We start from the raw sequence: 21,107 nt of genomic DNA, 5'->3' as shown, positions 1-21,107 counted from the left end.
AATGTGGCTTTACAAGCAAGGTAGACTTAATTTCAAATCCCAGCTCCGGTATGTGTCAGTTGTGAGTTTGTAGGCAAGTTCCTTACTCTTTTGTGCCCATTTTTTCATCTGTAACGTGGATAATGATATCTATTTCATAAGGCTGCTGTAAAGTTTAATGAACTAATGCTTGCAAATACTTAGCACAATGTCTGTTAGAGGTTAAGTCTTCAATATGTATCAGCTGTTATCATGAAGTCAACTAAGGGAAGGATTGTCTTCAGGTAATTGTACAGATTACACCAAATGTGATGGAGTGAATAATATGGTATAGATTTCCTATGCTTAGCAAAACATTGGAAGTGGTCTAAATTTCTAACAAAAGAGAGCTAGTTAGATAAATTGCAGACTATGGCTAGAAGAACCCCCTATTTCGGGCACCATGTATTGTGTAATCCAAATGTCAGCTGTGGTTATCCTTTGAGATCCCAAAATTGGCTTGAACAGTATCCCACATACAGTTGGGAAGTCCCGGAGGCACAATCCCATAAGGATTTGGTGGCAAGGTCCCATGAGGGCGAGGGTGTGGCCGGAGTGATATTTTTGTGGTCACCTCTGTTGCTTCACTGACTTTTCCATTTATGAATTATCTTGCTTCAGTATCTGCAAGCTTTTTTTTTTTTTTTTGCGGTACACGGGCCTCTCACTGTTGTGGTCTCTCCTGCTGTGGAGCACAGGCTCAGCGGCCATGGCTCACGGGCCCAGCCGCTCCACGGCATGTGGGGTCTTCCCGGACCGGGGCACGAACCCGCGTCCCCTGCATCGGCAGGCGGACTCTCAACCACTGCGCCACCAGGAAAGCCCTCTGCAAGCTTTTTTTCTGCATTAGTCATACCACACTGATTCCTACTCCCTTCTTTCACTCCCCAAAAGAACACTGATTCAAAGCTGTGTGTGCAACAGGCTTTTACTGACTACTTGAGACAATGAAGAGGATTTACATTTTAGCACCACAGTTTGAAATCTTTTTGCCCTCTTGCCACCAGGGAGTCTTCTCACGAGTCCCTGAGAGGCTCCAGCATCCAGAGACCAAGCCCTGTAGCTTGGTTCCACTTTTCCTGTTCTGCTACCCAGCCCCCTACTCTCCATTGTGTACTGACTTTCTCTGCATTAGAAGGGATTTAGGGTCTTACTTTTCTAAAGAAGCCTAATAAGGTATCTTAGGAAACAAATGTAGTTTTGCCTCAAAGAGAACCCTGACGTTACTGTAATTTTGTATATTTGCGTATCTGACCCCACAGGCCACTGTGAGCTCTTTTAGGTCAGGAATCTATGCCCGATCTGTGTCTCACGAGGTTAGGAATCCATGTGTTGAAGCTAAATTGCCTGGGTCCAAATACTGGGTCTATTATTTACAAGTTATGTGACCATTGTAGGAAATGAGTTGTAGGGAAGATTGAAATAAAAGAGCTAGTGAACTTAGTATCTGAGGCATACACTGGGTACTCAGTAAATGCCTGCACTGATTATACCCAGAAGGATTCTTTGCTGTCAGTCTGCAGTGACTAGCTTCATGCTTGGAGACATGTCATTCTAAGCTGAGAAGAGGCTTTGGTGTGATTAACTCGGTTTCCTGATGTAGAAGGACAAAGTATAAGTTTTTAGACAATTTTTTTTCCCCTTAGTAAGAAAGACTGTAGTTCAAATATTTGGACACAATAAAGGAAACTTTTACTTAACCAGGTTGGGAAAAAGAGTGGAAAAGAGTTCAATTGTTTCATCTAAACAGTAACAGGCCACAAAACGATTTAAGGCTTCCCTTCTCATTACTAATCACTTAACACTGAAGATTCATTTTGGGTCTTTTTTTCTCTTTCTACATACAAAACGAAACAAGGCAAGTTTAAAAATTCTTTATTTGAACTTTAGACAAGGAACAAGTATTGCATTATAAAGACTTGCTTAAAAGCATGACATAGTCTGTTGTCAAGTCTGTTGTCATTGTTTCCTTATGTGTTGTAAACCAACATAAATATTAAGGGAGAGAATGGTATATCTTTCCTCTGCATCTTTAACCCATTCTTAACTGAGCATGGATACAACCCTTAGAAAGAAAACCCTGGTGAAATGGCATCTCTAACACTCTCTCCTCAGGTTCTAATGGCTCCAGGGGAGAAGCACTGTTGGTCTTAGCCTAACCATGTTGGCAACATAACAAGAAACTAGTATCTCTAGGGCCAGCAGTGCACAGCAGTTTCCATCTAAAGTTCTATTTATTTTCCCACCATCTTTTATGAAGATGACTGACCTAGAAATTAGGGCTGAGTGTGAGTTAAAATGGTCCAATATACATTTACTGTGAAAGTCAACCTGCTAATCTCTAACTGGGATGATCCTGTTGGGGGATATGCCAAACTTCCTGGTTTGCTTATTAACTAATTAATTGTCACCAACATCACTGGGGGCAAGCAGCAAGACAGTGTGCTGTGTGTCGACCTTGGCAAATGATAAACTATGATTTATTTACTCCTTGGTTCCCCAACTTAATATAATTTAAAGTCTTTTAATGTGCCAGAAGTCTCTAAGGCAGCAAACTAATATGTTGAATATGGTGTCCACTATTTCACAGTGACTAGACGTGATTCATACATAGGACCAAGTTTCCTGATCAAGATACCTTTGTCATCCTTCTTTTTATAAATTCTGACAGATAATCTGACAGATATCAACATAGATATTAACACACAGATATTAGAATAAATTGCTAAAAGTTCTAGTCTTATCCAAAATAAACTTTGTTTTAAGCTTAGTCTTTAAAAATATAAGTTAACAGGATACATTCTGATTTCTTTTTTCAGGTAAGAGAAAACTTTTTTTTTCTTTTTTTAATGTGCATAGTTCCATCTGGACTCCAGCAACATTTTTGGGGGTAGTCCAATATTCTGTTTCCTAGAAAATTACAAATCAACCACAACCCCTAGGGAAACAGGAATTGCTCCATCCCAAATATTGTCAGGGGTAAGAATAAAAATGTCTTACATTTCATTTTCTTTCTTTAAGCTTTATTCTTGTTTTTAAGGTAAAAGTTATAATTAGTATTCCTATTAGCAGCAAAGATCCTAATTTCTGTCAATTAAAATGACTCAGGACAGAAATCACATTTTCGCAAAGAATGAGGGATCCATAGCGGGTAATAAATGTCTATTAATTTGGGCATTAAGCAATCTTATTTGAGAGGTTAATTCATACGAAAACAGCCAATAGTATGCAAGGTCTCATTTGAAGTTCAGGCCTATGACGCTGCAGCAGGAAGCTGAGTTGGCCCAGCAGTACGCAGTGGAAAGAGGGCTTTCGTGGTGGAAAATTTCCATGTGGTCAGACTGAAGCGGGGGGGGGCATGGGCTCTTACTCTGGCTCTTCAGTAAAAGTGGTTACTTCTAATAGATAGTTGAAAGTGGAAGCTGCTTTGAAACTTTTCAAAGTGTTAGAAAGTCTAGTACAATTACAAGTTTTTCTGATATTCTGTCAAGTTTCACAACCTGAGCTTAGTGAAATGGCAAGAATCAGAAAATAGTACAAAAATTGCAAGGAGCTTGCGAGTTCTCCGGTTTTAGTCACTCCAAATGCCACAGCAGCAGCATCTTATCAGAGTGTCATTGCTGTGACTACTGGGGGTTCATTCCCAGGAGGAAGATTCAAGCCAGGAAAGTTTGATCAGGACAGTGTCTCTTTTAAAATGCTAGAAAAATCAGTTTGAATCCCAAGTTTCTTGTCTGTTTCTAAGTAGTGTTTATTCAGAACACTCAAGAATGACTCATATAACATTGCTGCTTTCAAATACCGCCATGTCTACTTCCTGCTAACAAGAAAAGGCAAAGAAATGCCAGCTTTGTTCTGGAGACTGTAGTCATTAAAAAAAAAAAAATTAGAAGATGCTCAGAGCTTTATAATCACGGGATTTTTCACTTGTGAAAAGACAAACCCCACCCAATAACCTAAACCGCAAGAATGGCAAGCAATACATTTGTTTCAAGATGATCCTTTCACAAACCCTAACTTTGGAAAGAGGCATTTTACACTGCCGCCCTAATGGAGCTGTGTCCCTATTCTGCTGAGTGAGTTAACCCCATGGGGAAGAAGCTCCTGACGTGTGACTCAGTAGACAGCATGAGGGAACATCCACTTCCATTAAGCCTTAAAAACCTGGAACTTGCAACCAGGTGGAAAAACCATTCCCAGCAGTCTCTGCCATCACCTTCCAAGACAGTAGTACTGGTGACCCAAAGGGCACAGAGTCACCTAATAACAGGCAGACTTGCCTCCTCCATGAGCTTATCTAACAAACGTTCTCACAAGCTTGCAAAATGCCACTTAAAAACTCAATAAATTAAAAAATTACACACACACACACACACACACACACACACACACACACACACACACGTCCCCCATAATTCCTGGCTGCAATCCCCAAAAGGCCATCTCACCAAAACAATTAAGCCAAAAGACCAGCTTAATTTATTCATCAGGCAGAGCAACTTTCCATTTCCCAAAGGACCTCGGGCTAATGTACAGACATGACAATAAAAACTACCATTGCGCCCAGAGATTAACAGTAGCCTTGACAGCAGTTTAAAAAGTAGAATACTTGTCAGCTGCCTTTCACTCCTTTCCTGAAACTTTACCCTGAGGAGAATCCTGTTCCCTCATCTCAAAAAGATCAATTCAAGAACGGGTAATGACAAGGGGGAGAAGGGTCAGTGAGTGAAAAGAGGAGGAGGCAAGGCTCTCAGACTGCTTTGCATGGTCACTTCACAGGTACCCTTAACCCACACTTTCACCTGAAAGAGAGGCATTAACGTGACGTAACATAATTAAGTCTTCAGTCTGACCAGTTGGTAAAATGGACACAGGAAAAGCTGGGAATAGAGGGATAAAGTAAAAGCAAGTGCCCCAAACAAGAAATCCACGTGATGGTTTGTTTTTGTGTGATTCAGTGCAAAGGAGAGGAAGGAAGCACCATCTACAATCACTCCACACACACTGTATTTGCATCCACCGTGATAACTACGACAGTTGCAGGAGAAGATTGGCAGCTTGGGAATGACCATGTTGCCACTGCCTACTAGCCATAGTAGCAGCCTCTTGTTGGCTAATTCACAGGACAGAATGGGAAGGAGCAGGGCCAGGAGAAGACAATCGATGAGAAGACCGCCCTGCAACCTAAAGGTCTTCTAGGCACTTGCCTTCTATTCCTTGGCACCCCTTAGAAGGAAGAGTGGTCCCCAGGGAAAATGGTTCTTGTCTGAAAGCTGCCTGGGGCAGCCAAATCAGAGAGGAGTGCTGCCCTGACTTAAAATGGTTGGTATATGGCTAAGGGATACTTTTCAAACTCCAGATTCCCAGGGAATAGAGCAGCAGAGCCCCCTTCCTCCCCTCACAAGAGTTAAACTGATTTCCTCTGAAAGCGTCTAACTGGCTTGAGCAGAGAGGCATCACGTCCAGAGAGAAGTGCTGGTGAGTCTTCAGAATTATTTAGGAGCCACGCCTAATTTCACAGGTAGAAAACTGACTCACTAAAGGTAGTCCTTGAGGAGTTGATATAATGTCTCTTTCCTTTTCTTGCAAGGAGGAAGAGATTGATATAGTGTGGAATGGAAGGGAAGAAATCTGACAAGAGCAAGTCAATTAGGACAGGAAGCAGTGTTTGCAGAATGAATTCTATGGAGAAATTCAAAAGTTTCATAGGAGCAGAGGGCAGAAGACACTTTTAGAAGCTGAAGGTAGAAATCACAGAGGAGACAGTCGAAGTACAAGGGAACGAAGTAAGATATTTTTCTGTTTTGTTTTTGCTTTTAATAATGGGAGGACAAAAGAGTTAATTCCTTCACTGCCTTTTCACTGGAGGGTTGAAAATGACTGCCATACTATGGGATGCACTCCACCAGCAGGAATCTAACTTGCCCGTCTGCATAGTCTTAAAGGAGTGAATACTTATCAATTCTCAAGAGAAAAAGCTCTTGTTTGTTCAAATGTAAAGTCACCTACATGCTCCTTAGCTGAACTGGGTATCGTATCAATAGAAGGTGTGTAGTGTGTGGAGATTCACAATAAAAATGAAGGATTTGTCCTGTGGTCCTTGAGGATCTGAACCAGATTACTAAAGAGAAGACATAAGTACATGTGCTAACACTCAGTGGCCCATGGTTCTCAGAATAAGCGGTAGCTGTGGCTTTAATCTTAAACTGCCATCACATCAAACTTTCAGTGTTTTAAACATATGTATTAATGAAGCTATCTCCTCTTTCAAAGCCCGCCTTCTCTTCCATTTCATTCTCGCAAATTTGCTACCCACCCCCGACACCAATACAGTTGTTCACATGCAGTCTCAGGTGTGAACTGCAAATCGCAAGATAAACTTTACCACTGGGGGATTTTCCCCTTTATCTGACACTCCAAATTGTTTTGACTCTTCTGGGGATGCTTTTGGCTCTTCTGGTTTTGACATTTGCTTTCCAATAAGCACACATCCACAATTGGTTTGCATTAAGTTGATGAAAGATCTAATGAGTGGAAACATATGGGTGCTGTTAAATAAAAGTCTCTTTACCATAACAATAAGTGAAATGGCAGAGAAGGGAAATGGATCTTATTTGAAAGAATATGACTATTTAAACACAGAACAAATACAGAGGGAAAAGCAATTTAGAAAGGTACAGAAAAAAATATCTACACCAGACAACAGTGGAGGATGCAGGGCTACACGTGCCTGTGGAGATACGCTGCTCCCCTTGTGTCTGAGTTCCAGTGCTTTCCAAGTATATGGGCAGATGGTGAAAATAGAGCAGCTTCTTTTTTTCTCTTCTATCTCTTGAATTCTATTATGAGGCAGTTCTCTGCTTGCCACCAAGGCAGAAAGAAGCATTTCTCTCATCCACTCACCGATCTGGCAGGGTCCCATCCTTAGTTTTCCATTGTAGCCCCTGGGTACTATTGTAGTGACTCAGGGATGGTGCTGACCACGTGGGCTGCCTCTGTGGCTGCTGGAGGGGAACCAAAGAAGGTGTTGGTTTGATTCCTCTGCTGATCTCGGAGGTAAGGAGGAACTGACGAGCTTTTGACGTGGAGGATCCTGGTGTCCATCACCTGACAGTCAATCTGCATCATCACTTCGTAATCCTGCCCATTGATCACATTCTCTGCAGAGAGAAATAAACACAAGGAATAAATATTCAACAGAATGTGCAATTCTGCTATAAGCTTCAATCCCAGAAAGGCATCAATGCGTTTCAAGGGTGTGAACTGTCGACACGCTTTCAAGGGTACAGAGAGACTTCATCAGTCACTAAGCAGAGCTACAGTGCCAGGATGGCCTGTCCTCTCCTCAATTCTAGTTCCCAAACAACCTTCATTGGCTCAATAAAGCCTGGAGCCACTGTCAGAGTTAATACCCCAGATTATCTGTCCACAGACATTATATGTCTTGTATGGTTTCCATGCAGTGTTTCACCACGACTGGAGCAACTGGAACAGCAGGAGATTTTATTTTATTTTATTTTATTTTATTTATTTTTTATTTTTTATTTTTTTGCGGTAGGCGGGCCTCTCACCGCTGTGGCCTCTCCCGTTGCGGAGCACAGGCTCCGGACGCGCAGGCTCAGCAGCCATGGCTCACGGGCCCAGCCGCTCCGCGGCATGCGGGATCCTCCCGAACTGGGGCACAAACCCGTGTCCCCTGCATCGGCAGGCGGACTCTCAACCACTGCGCCACCAGGGAAGCCCCAGCAGGAGATTTTAGTTGCGGGAGGCGAGAGCGTAGAGGGAAGAATACTTAAGTTCTCCCCTTCCCTTTCAACACTGGGAAGGAATAGTTGTCAAAAGGACCACCATATCATGCGAAAGGTAAGGAGACCTTGGCCAAGACTGCTTGGTTCCTGTTCATCAGTAATATTTCTAATTTCATCAGGACATTCCCAACTATGAATTTAAAGATTTGTGCTTAGGAACATAAAATACAGTGAAGACTGACAACAAGTTGCAGACATCTGATAATCATGCTCTTTCCCAGAGACCACTGTCACTTCTGTTCCATATTAAGGCAGTCCTTAATTTCAGAGTTCTGGATTCCAGGTACAAAGAGAGCAATACATTTCCAATTTGGGACTAAAAGGAATGCTATAAGGACTTCCAGGTAAACTAGAGGCTATTGGCATAAGGGAATGGGAAAAACCACATAAAGCCATGCTTAACACATATGGGGTAACTTGCTATCATGAGTTTAATATACACAGACATGTACTACACTCCATTCTTCCTGAGGACAAAAGCTCTTTATTTTCGGGAGAAGGCCAAATTATTCCCCGATTTGTAATTCTAGGTTGTCATTTTCCAACTTGTAGTCAATGAAACTTGGGCATAAGACTGATGGAAGAATTATAAATAGATAACATCTTTCAAGACCAGCTGGACATTCATAGCAATGCAGCTAGAAGATGTGTAAACTTGGAAGAATGCTGTGGAGTCAACGTGGCACCTCAGTTTGCATTTTCAACCATGAATCCAGAGCTGGGTGTGGGACCAGGAAGAATGCTGGCGAAGGCCTAGTCCTGCACTGCCTTTTCATGAAGATGATATACAGCCAACCAGTGATTTCAAAATTAAACATTTGGCTTCTCTAGGGCAAAGAATTGAATTTAAAAGTAGAATTCTTTCTATTCCATTATCTTTTTTTTTCTTTTTTTTTTTACTACTACACCATGCGTGCCAAGTATTATAAATCCAGAGGAAGAAAATCCAAAGTTTGACATTTGATCCTCAGATTCCATTATGTTTGGGAAAATTGAACTATGGAGCTTGTAACTTAACGAGGCAGGAAATGACTTAAGGAGATCATCTAATCCGGGGTGTCTTAAATTAGGGTCTAATGCACAGACTTTAGGGAGTCCATAAGTTCCCTGAAATTGCATGCAAAGTTTTAGTTGTATGTGCATTTTTCTGGAGAGGGGGTACATCAGATTCTTAATGAGGTCCATGACCCCCTAAAAGTTAAAAACTATTAAATCTAATAATCTATCAACTTTAAGTGCCTTGAGCAGATCATATATCCCATTTTAAAGCCAATGGAAGACATCATTATTCCACTTCTATTGGTTGATTGCCTGTTTCAATTTCTAAAATAGTCTCCATTGATGGTGAATTTCCCATTACAAGTCTTATAAATCTCTTCAATTACAGTTGAAGCTAATTTCCTTCTTTCCCAGCCTTACTAGCAATGAAGAGCAGTTGGTTGCTGCTGTGTAATAACTAACCCTACCTATTCTTTAAGACCATTGCTGTGGACACTTAACTCCAATATGACAACTCCTGCCACTCTGTAATGGCTATCAAATCATTTACTTATCTTTAGAGAATTAAATCTGATTGGTTGTAAGTTAGCCGACGTTTCCTATCAAAGCGATTTCTTTTCCAAAAAGTAGGCAATGGAAGAAAGACAACCTGTTAATGTATTTGGAGTCATTACATTCAGAACATGTGACAGGGTTCAGATTTCAAGGTGCCACACTAGTCATTTCCTTTTGGAACCATGGTCCCTCTCTGTTTTAGAAAAACTGAAAGACTGTGTGCATATACACACACACACGGACACATTGAGACACAGATGACCAGATAATGAAAAACACATGTATAAAAGACATATAATATACATTACTAATTTTTACCACTTTCCTAGATTAACTCAGAATCCAGATGACAGTTTAAGATCAAGACTAAGGTTCTGTCATATAGCCCATACCACCTGCAGAAGTTATTAGAGCCCATGTGCCTGCTATGGTTTAAACTGATAACTGGAGTTCTTTAATATCTTAAATGTTAGGAAGAGATGAAAAACCTGGTGATATGAGCTCAGATGCTTGGGGGAAAACTAGGGCTGCGACCTGATTCCAAAACCTGGGAGTCCCTAGTCATGACTGAAATGGTACTGTTATCTTAAGCCCAACCAGGAGGCTCATGCTAGGTACGGTTTGGGTGGCTTTAAAATGGATTCTGTTCTTCACTCCTTTCTGAACTTCTAGGCCAAGGAAACTGTCAGCATTACTAGAAGAAGATTCTACCAGATAGGATATGAACGCCTTAAACCGAATTTAGGAAGCCCCTTCTGAATGACAAGCTGGAAAATGTAGGTTTAAAAGTGACACGCCATTAGGAATCCCAAGTTACCCAACACCTCTGGAAAATAGTTAAAGGGGCTACAGCAATTTCTTTTCTTCAGTCTCTGTGGGACCTTATAAAAGTGCTTTGGGTGTTTCAGTATTGACTCCCTTGGATAGTGAGTGAGGTGGTCTCTATTACTGACGAGGTTCTAATTATTTTAATTAAAGGAGGACAGAAGGGAAACAGCTTATGATAACTCGTGGTCTTCACAGGCCCGTCCTGCACTGTCGGGCATCTGTTCACGTGATCTGCTTCCAGGAGCAGCAGAGAGGCTCCGAAACTCCTCCCACAAGTGGCAGATGAGGCTCCCGTTATCCTTTACTTTCAGACTTTGAGCACAGTTAATAATTGACCACCCTTGGAAAGGGCATTTTCAACTGTTGCCTATAATTTGTGCCTCGGTGTGAATAAAATATACCAGAGGAGGTTCTAACTGGAGAGATGAGAACCTGAAGACTCAGGTGGCTCAGCTAGGGAGGAGAGGAACAGCCTCTGAAGGAAAACCCAGGCAGGATGTTAGAGGCTGAGGACGGATGGCACACTTTCATTAAGGGCCAGGCCTCCATTATGAATGGGCAGTGCCCCAGTAATAACAGAAAACATTACAGCTCATGGGCTTGCCGACAAGAGGGAACAAAGTAAACAACTAGGGAGTTGTTAGAGCTGAGTTATGTGAAAAGATTGCTGAAGGATTTTTGTGTACTTAATGAAAAAGTGACTATTTGGGAAAAACAGAACCAAAAGTTACAGTATGGAGCACAAATGTTAAAGGTTCACTTTCCCTCTTCTATTAGCAAACATTTGGGTGCTGCACAAGCGATATAAATAATCTTATGTTCTGGGACTTCTGAAGTAAATGGAATGAGAAGAAACACTGACCTGAGTCAGGAAAAAGGTATAAAATATGAATACTTCAAATTCAAAATTAATCAGGCAAATAAAAAGGAAAAGAGATGACTGGCTTCAAACATGAGTGCCAGAAAGTGAGTCTGAATGCCCAGAAGAGTTGGGAAAGCAAGAAAAAAAGTGCCTGCACACTGGAGGTGGAAAAACTCTAGGCAATGTGGAATTCTGAACAGCTTGTAAACACACAATAACTGAATTAAGAATGGCCTGCCAAGAGGCTGTTAGCTGGGAGATGACTAACACACACATCAGGACCTTAACCATAAACAGAATTTAAATACCCCCAAATTTCACAGAAAGTTTAATTTAAAAAAATGACAAGACTTCACCAGTGCTTTGCAAAGACTATGTATGATAAAACAAGATTTCTGTTCAGAATCAGACACCAATCCTAACAAGAGGCAGATTGCTCTGTGTAAGCTAGGCTGGTGACAGGCAGTGACAGGCTGTTAGTACCTGTGCCTGAATCCTGTAGTGTGTGGGGTATGTGTGTGTACGTGGGGGAACATGGAATGTAAATAAAAATCCTCCCTTCCACTGATCACAAGAGATACCTGCACCCAAAACAAACAAGTGGAAAAATCAGGAAAGGAACCCAAAAGGGTAAGAAAGAGGAGACAAAGGAGACAAAGGGAAATGAAGTCAGGAATACAATGAACAATAAGGGGTAAAACACATTTTTTCGGTGGCTTTCAAAAACTTCCAAAGCTGACTTCACTATGTCTAACCAATCTTATCTCCAATTTTTAACTGGAGTCCTGGTTTTGACCATCCCAGAGCACCATGCATTGTATCTCTGCTAGTACTTTATCCTCTGCTTGGAAAAAAAAATAAAAAAGCTCTTTCTGCTCTTCTCTACCCAAATTCTCCATCCAGTCAATTTCTATTAACGCTTTAAGGCCCATTTCAAATCCCACTTCTAAGAAACCTTCCGTGAAAACTCTAGCATTTATCTTTTTCTTTATAACCAATATATAAATGTTCCATGTCACTGAATATGTTAAAATGCTTACAGAAAAAAGGTTTGGCTCCTTTAAGAAACGTCGGGCATTTCTGAAGGTAGCGGGTGGGGGATCAGTGGTAGAACTAGATAGAACCTCTGCCTCATCAGTGGGGAAGAAGACTGAGTGAGTAAGTACCAGTCGTATTGCAGATGGAAACACAAAATATGCTTCTGACTTGAAAAATCTTTCTGGAGATATAAGGAAGAACACTGGCAGGAGCAAAGAGCTCCTAGCAACCACCATGTCTGCCCTTTGCCGTTTCCAGGACAGAGGAGAGATTTCAGGCTGTGAGTGTCCAAAGGCAGGGAGGGATGGTGGGAGGAATATTATTTGTTTAAGTGCAAGACAAATCAGAATTTGTTAAATATTTTAAAAATACATGTGTATTTATTTTTTTATTGAAGTATAGTTGATTTACTACATTACATAAGTTTCAGTTGTACAACATAATGATTCAGTATTTCTATATATTTGACTCCACTTAGAATTATTATAAAATATTGGCTATATTCCCTGTGCTGTACAATGTATGCCTGTAGTTTATTTATTTTATGCATAGTAGTTTCTACTTCTTTATTCCCTACCCTTATCTTGCCTCTCCCCCTTCCCTCTCCCCACTGGTAACCACTAGTTGGTTCTCTGTATCTGTGAATCTGTTTCTGTTTTCTTATATTCAGTCATTTTATTTTTTAGATTCCACTATATAAGTGATAACATACAGTATTTGTCTTTCTCTGTCTGACTTATTTCACTCAGTATAATACTCTCCAGGTCCATCCATGTTGTTGCAAATGGCAGAATTTCCTTCTTTTTTATGGTTGAGTAGTATTCCATTGCAGATAAATACCATATCTTCTTTATCCATTCATATGTTGATAGACACTTAAGTTACTTCCATATCTTGGCTATTGTAAATAACGCTGTCATGAACATTGAGGTGCATGTGTCTTTTTGAAATAGTGTTTTGTTTTTTTCAGATATATACCCAGGAGGGGAATTGCTGGATCATATGGTAGTTTTATTTTTATTTTCTTGAGGAACCTCCATACTGTTTTCCATAGTGGCTGCACCAATTTACATTTCCACCAACAGTGTACAAGCGTTCCCTTTTCTCCACATCCTCTCCAACATTTGTTATTTGTGGTCTTCTTTTTTTTCTTTTTTTTTTTGTAGTACGCGGGCCTCTCACTGTTGTGGCCTCTCCCGTTGCAGAGCACAGGCTCCAGACGTGCAGGCTCAGTGGCCATGGCTCATGGGCCCAGCTGCTCCACGGCATGTGGGATCTTCCTGGACCAGGGCATGAACCTGTGTCCCCTGCATCGGCAGGCGGACTCTCAACCACTGCACCACCAGGGAAGCCCTGTGGTCTTTTTGATGATAGCCATTCTGATGGATGTGAGGTGATAACCTCATTGTGTTTTGATTTGCATTTCTCTAATAATGAGTGATGTTGGGCATCTTTTCATATGCCTGTTGGTCATCTGTATGTGTTTTTGGAAAAAAGTCTATTCAGGTCTTCTGCCCATTTAAAAAAAAATAGATTTATTTATTTACTTATATTTATTTTTGGCTGTGTTGGGTCTTCGTTTCTGCGCAAGGGCTTTCTCCAGTTGTGGCAAGCGGGGGCCACTCTTCATCGCAGTGCGCGGGCCTCTCACTGTTGCGGCCTCTCCCGTTGCAGAGCACAGGCTCCAGACACGCAGGCTCAGTAGTTGTGGCTAACAGGCTTAGTTGCTCTGCGGCATCTGGGATCTTCCCAGACCAGGGCTCGAACTCGTGTCCCCTGCATTGGCAGGCAGATTCTTAACCACTGCGCCACCAGGGAAGCCCCCTTCTGCCCATTTTTTAATTGGGTTGTTTGTTTTTTCAAAGTTGAGTTGTATGAGCTGTTTATATATATATTTTGGATATTAACCCCTTACTGGTCACATCATTGCAAATAGTTTCTCCCATTCTCCCATTTTCTCCGAAAACAGCGTCTTCTCATTTTGTCAATGGTTTCCTTTGTTGTATAAAAACTTAAGTTTAATTAGGTCCCATTTATTTACTTTATTTTTATTTCCTCTGCTTTACGAGACAGATCCTAAAAAACAGTGCTACAATTTTTGTCAAAGAGTGTTTTGTCTATGTTTTCTTCTAGGAGTTTTATGGTTTCTGGTCTTACACTTAGGTCTTTAATCCATTTTGAGTTTATTTTTATATATGCTGCTAGAGGATGTTCTACTTTCATTCTTTTATATGTAGCTGTCCAGTTTTCTCAGTACCACTTATTGAAGAGGCTGTCTTTTCTCCATTGTATATTCTTTGTCATAGATTAATTGACCTCCTTTGTCATAGATTAACTGACCATGTGTGGGTTTGTTTCTAGGCTGTCTATTCTATTCCACTGATCTATGTATCTGTATACGGTACCATACTATTTTGATGACTGTAGCTTTGTAGTGTAGTCTCAAGTCAGGGAGTGTGATACCTCCAGCTTTGTTCTTTCTTCTCAAGATTGCTTTGGCTATTTGAGATCTTTTGTGGTTCCATATACATTTTTTAGAATTGTTTGTTCTAGTTCTGTGAAAAATGTCATGCGTATATTGATAGGGATTGCATTAAATCTGTAGCTTGCTTTGGGTAGTACTGTAACTTTAACAAGATTAATTCTTCCAATCCATGAGCACAGGATACCTTTACATTTATTTGTGTTGTCTTCAATTTCCTTCATCAATGACTTAACAGTTTTCAGAGTACAGATCTTTCAACTCCTTGGTTAAATTTGTTCCTAGGTATTTTATTCTTTTTGATGTAATTGACTGTTTTCTTGAATTCTCCTTCCGATAGTTCATTATTAGTATATAGGAAAGCAACATATTTCTGTACATTAATCTTGCATCCTGCAACCTTGAAGAATTCATTTATTAGTTCCAATAGTTTTTTTTGTGGACTCTTTAGGGTTTTCTATATAGAGTCATGTCATCTGCAGTGACAGTTTTACTTCTTCCCTTCCAATTTGGATACCTTTTATTTCTTGTCTGATTGCTGTGGCTAGGACTTCCAATACCATGTTAAATAGAAGTGGTGAGAGTGGGCATCCTTATCTTATTCCTGATGTTATAGGAAAAGATTTTAGCTTTTCATTGTTGAGTATGATATTAACTGTGGGTTTGTCATAAATGGCCTTTATTATGTTTAGATATGTTCGCACTATACCCACTTTGATAAGAGTTTCTATCATGAATGGATGTTAGATTTTGTCAAGTGCTTTTTCTGTGTCTACTGAGATAATCATGTGATTTTTATCCTTCCTTTTGTTAATGTGATGTATCACATTGATTGATTTGCAGATATTGAGCCATCCTTGCATCCCTGGAATAAATCCCACTTGATTATGATGTAGGATCCTTTTTATATATTGTTGAATTTGGCTTGCTAATATTTTGTTGTGGATTTTTGCACCTGTAGTCATCAGAGATGTTGACCTGTAATTTTCTTTTTTTGTAGGGTCTTTGTCTGGTTTTGGTATCAGGGTAATGGTGGTCTCATAGAATGAATTTGGATGTGTTCTCTCTTCAATGTTTCAGAACAGTGTGAGAAGGATAGGTATTAGTAGAATTTGTTAAATATTACACAGGCGTTATATTCCTGAACAATGGGGAGGCAGATGAGAAAGAGCTTATCTAGTTAGAAGATCTATAATAATTTCATTAAAGAAGTGTATGGGCCTAGAACAATGTATACAAAACCCACCAACCCTTAAGGAGCACTTGTAGTGGTCATGATGATTGAAGGGAACTACTAAAATTTAATGGGCAGGGGCCGGGAAGCTGAACAGTCTGTAATGCATAGGGATAGTCCCATGCAAAACTGTCCTGTATCTCATACAATATTCACATAGGCTAAAAAAAAAACACCCTCAGTATTACTATAGTAATAAACTCACCGTTTTACATTAAAATATGGAGTGCTTTTACATGGGTTTTAGATACACTAAATTTCCAGGAATAAACTGAGTAATAATTTATTTATTTAATAACATCTCGTGCTTCGGTATGCCAGACACTGTTCATCTAATTCTCAAAACAACCTCCTAATTCAGGTATTATTATTATTATTCCCCATTTTATAGATGAGAAAACTGGAACATAGAAACATCATGTGATTAGCCACTCAGCTGACAAATGGCAGAGCAGGAAGTTCAAACCTAGGCAGTGTATCTTTAGAATACATTCTTGTAACCACTCCACTATGCTGGGAATATTGCTTTTTTTCTGAACTTAACCAAGAATTATTCATCATTTCAGAAAATCACATCACCAGTGACAAATACAATCTTGGTATCTGGGTCACTATCAGGAAACTCTAGTATCAGTTTTCATTTGTAGCTGTTGCATTCGCAGTGATAGTACATATTGGTTCAAGCACCTGACGTGCTCACTGTGTCTTCTAATGCAATATAAGCATAATAATATATAATGCCTGAACACTATATATATTTATTAATTCAACAAATATTTACTGAATTCCTACCATGTGCCAGGCACTGAGGATACAGTAGTGAACAAAACAGAAGAAGTGAGGAGTGAGCCATGCAGCTGTCAAGGGAGGAGCTGAGTGCACACATGTCTGAGATTCCGGGACATTTTAGTGCAGAGGACAGGCAAGCAGTAGGAAATAGGGGTAAGGACTGATTGGTAGGAAAAAACAGGGCTAGAAGACTGACTGGCAGGAGAAAACAGAGCTAGGACTGTAATTGTGGAGTTATCTGCAGACAAGACAGATGGAGTCCTGAAACCAAATGGTACTCTTGGGGAAAGAACAATGGGAACATGTGTGTTAAGAAGGATGGGCATGAACCCACAGAATGGGAGAAAATATCTGCAAACAAAGCGACCGACAAGGGATTAATCTCCAAAATATACAAACAGCAGATGCAGCCCAATATCAAAAAAACAAAAAATGAACAACCCAATCAAAAAATGGGCGGAAGGGCCTCCCTGGTGGCGCAGTGGTTGAGAGTCCGCCTGCCGATGCAGGGGATACGGGTTCGTGCCCCGGTCTGGGAGGATCCCGTATGCCGCGGAGCGGCTGGGCCCGTGAGCCGTGGCCGCTGGGCCTGCGTGTCCGGAGCCTGTGCTCCGCAACGGGAGAGGCCACAACAGTGAGAGGCCCACATACCGCAAAAAGAGAAAAAAAAAAAAAAAAAAATGGGCGGAAGATCTAAATAGACATTTCTCCAAAGAAGAAATACAGATGGCCAAAAAGCACGTGAAAAGATGCTCAACATCACTAATTATTAGCGAAATGCAAATTAAAACTCCAGTGAGGTATCACCTCTCACTGGTCAGAATGGCCATCCTCAAAAAATCTACAAACAGTAAGTGCTGGAGAGGGTGGGGGGAAAAGGGAACCCTCCTACACTGTTGGGGGGAATGTAAATTGGTACAGCCACCATGGAGAACTGTATGGAGGTTCCTTAAAAAACTAAAAATAGAGCTACCTGATCCTGCAATCCCACTCCTGGGTATATATCCAGAGAAAACCATAATTTGAAATGATACATGCACCCCAATGTTCATCGCAGCATTAATTACAATAGCCAGGACATAGCAGCAACCTAAATGTCCATTGACAGAGGAATGGATAAAGAAGATGTGGCACATATAGACAATGGAATATTAGCCATAAAAAGAAACGAAATTGAGTTATTTGTAGTGAGGTGGGTGGACTTAGAGACTGTCATACAGAGTGAAGTGAGTCAGAAAGAGAAAAACAAATACCATATGCTAACATATATATATATGGAATTTTTTAAAAAAATGGTTCTGATGAACCTAGGGGCAGGACAGGAATAAAGATGCAGATGTAGAGAATGGAATTGAGGATACGGGGGGTGGGGGAGGGGAAGCTGGGATGAAGTGAGAGAGTGGCATGGACATATATACACTACCAGATGTAAAATAGATAGCTAGTGGGAAGCAGCCGCATAGCACAGGGAGATCAGCTCGGTGCTTTGTGACCACCTAGAAGGGTGGGATAGGGAGGGTGGGAGGGAGGCTCAAGAGGGAGGGGATATGGGGATATATGTATACATATAGCTGATTCACTTTGTTATACAGCAGAAACCAACACAACATTGTAAAGCAATTATACTCCAGTAAAGATGTAAAAAACAATAAAATAAAAATGAAGAGGTGGTACATATATACAATGGAACATTACTCAGTCACAAAAAAGAGTGAAGTAATGCCATTTGCAGCAACATGGATGGACCTAAAGATTGTCATACTGAGTGAAGTAAGTCAGACGGAGAAAGACAAATATCATATGATATTGCTTACATGTGAAATCTAAAAAAAGGGTACGAATGGACTTATTTACAAAACAAAAATAGAGTCACAGATGTAGAAAACAAACTTATGTACCAAGGGGGAAAGCGGGGAGGTGGGGGGAATAAATTGGGAGATTGGGACTGACATCTACACATTACTATATATAAAATAGATAACTAATAAGGACCTACTGTATAGCACAGGGAACTCTACTCAATACTCTGTAATGATCTATATGGGAAAAGAATCTGAAAAAGAATGGGTATATGTATAACTGATTCACTTTACTGTATGCCTGAAACTCACATAACACTGTAAATCAACTATACTCCAATAAATTTTTTCTTTATAAAAAAAAGGATGGGCATGAAGGAAAAGGGTAGGTCTGTGGTTTCATCAGATCACTGATTACTTTTAACTGAGAAACCAAACTCAGTTTGTAACCTTCATTCATTCATTCAACAAGTGTTTGCGCACTGACTGTGCCAGGCATGGTTACAGACTCTTATAAGCATTTAGATCCCATTTTCTGTATCCAAATTAAACAGAGGGTGAGTTTTCTAAAGAAAAATGGATACCATATGATGGGTCACAAAATTGTCAACCAACATTTACTGAGTGCCTTAAACTGTAAGGAATTACAGAAGAAAATGAGGTTTCTTCCCTTATGCAGCTTACAGGAGTGTTGCAAAAGCAGCAGAATTACATTTAAAATATTGGTAAAACATCAAACAAGTGCATTTCCTCAGAAAGGCCTTTTCTTACTACCAAAACTCAAGTAGCATCCCCAAATCATGTCAGTTCTTTTCCTTCATAGCACTTATTACAATGTATAATTAGACACTGGCTTGTTTACTAATATATGCCTCCCCACTAGACCATCAACTCCATAAAGTCAGAGTATGTCTGTTTCATTCAACACTGCATACCCAGAGTTAGCAAAGTCCCTTCTCAGCAGACAGTGAAAAATACAGAACATGGTTAATAAGGCTGTCCTTCATGCTTGCTAGTCACGTCATCAGATAATTCTTTGCTTTATGAAAGTTCCACCATTCTTTGACCCAACTTGAGAAAGTGCCATCCTAGAATAGTTCAGAAATGGTGGTAGCAACAAAGAATTTCTAACATCCTCAAACAAAAAAAATAATCCTATTAAGACCTCTGAAACACAGCCAAAGTCACTTCTCTTCAACCCCAAGTTTATATTTTGAATTCGTAACCATCAACAGTGACTCTTGGGTGGGAGGGAGGGAGACGCAAGAAGGAAGGGATATGGGAACAGATGTATATGTATAACTGGTTTACTTTGTTATAAAGCAGAAACTAAAAAAAACCCCCCAAAACAGTGACTCTTTTAGAGATGACCAGATGAAATTTATCCCCTGGGAAATTTAGGGGCTTATGCTACAGAGGTCTAAGCTATAAAGGGTCAAGTTCCTACTTTTTCTCAAGTTCAGCTCCCCTAGGGCTTTTGATAGTTTCCTAGGATGATTTCAGGAAATCTGGCTAATTCCATAATTGTTCAAAGACTAATGGTATCAGTTTTGCTTTACACCCTGGACTTGCCTACTCTTTCCCTGAAAATGCTGCCCACATATGTGAGAGTTTTTTTCATCAGATCATAGAAAACAGTTACAGTTCACTGATCTCCATCAGCCCCTGAAAGATCATTAAAATGGACATGATGACATTATTAGTCATTTCTTCAAACTGAATTTCTAAACTACCAAATTGAAATCTGATTATGTAATTTCAATTAGTGCCTCAAAAACTGAAAACAAGTGAACTTCAGGTATGAGTGGCAACAAAGGGACCCATAAGAAGACTGGGTTGGGGTTAAAATTCATTCTGAAAGCTGAGTGAACTTGACCTAGGACCTGATTTGCTGCCCTAAGACACAGTTTGGAGTTTTAGTCTAGGGCCTGGGCCCAACTATAGGGATGGCCAATAACTTTATTGCTTCTAATAATTAAATCACTGGCATCAAGTACTAGAAAACTGTTTAATGGTGTCACAATCTGAAATTTGAGAACCATAAGAACTGAACCAACGTTCAGAAGCACTTCCTTATAAAACCAGAACACGTGGAATAACTAGCCCACAGGCAGATTAAGGAGCAAACCTCTGCAAGTACTAACATTGGGTTAAAGAGCACTCTTTCTTCTGAAAAATAGTGGCTCTGTAATTGCATTTAAAGTTAATATATGGGAATTATACATTCTTCTCAGAGCATTAAAACGTCTTTCTCTGCAATATTTCTGCCATTGTGTTGGGCAGGCTCAGCTTCTAAAAGGAATCACTGAATCAGAATTTTAGAAGATGAAGGAACCTGAGGCCTGATACTGTCATTACTCTCAGCCTATTAAAAAGATACTGTCATATTACTCTCAGCCTATTAAAAAGTCTAGCATACTTTTTATTCATAAAATGGAACCTTAAAATATTTTGGAAATGATAGTCACACAATACCAACTACATTCAGAAAAACTCACTCACATGCTAGAAACAACTGTCAACAGGTTAAGATGAATGAGACCTGACGTGGTATTGCAATTGCAGACTAAAAACCAATAAAGTGAATCATTTATATATGGTCAGAAGGCAGTTTGTATTACACTGAAGGCAGCCGTTCTGCATTTTTTCTTAATAGGAGGAAATGTCTCTCCCCTTCCACATTAGCTCAGATATA

At 40.2% G+C, this 21,107-nt stretch overlaps 1 protein-coding gene across 2 annotated transcripts in view; it reads right to left on the bottom strand.

Moving 5' to 3' along the window:
• Positions 1-1,877: 1,877 nt before the first annotated feature.
• The window catches only part of ATF6 (activating transcription factor 6), a 210,633-nt gene continuing 191,403 nt past the window's right edge, over positions 1,878-21,107 (bottom strand). For both annotated transcript variants that reach the window (XM_060090833.1, XM_060090834.1), the window contains one exon: positions 1,878-7,178. In XM_060090833.1, the coding sequence (XP_059946816.1) occupies positions 6,970-7,178 (209 nt within the window). In that variant the 3' untranslated portion in view covers positions 1,878-6,969. The remainder of the gene's footprint in view (positions 7,179-21,107) is intronic.

This window comes from Mesoplodon densirostris, chromosome 2 (genome assembly GCF_025265405.1).
Source record: "Mesoplodon densirostris isolate mMesDen1 chromosome 2, mMesDen1 primary haplotype, whole genome shotgun sequence".
In the NCBI taxonomy this organism is placed as follows: domain Eukaryota; kingdom Metazoa; phylum Chordata; class Mammalia; order Artiodactyla; family Ziphiidae; genus Mesoplodon; species Mesoplodon densirostris.
This window is presented reverse-complemented; position numbering and strand designations above follow the sequence as displayed.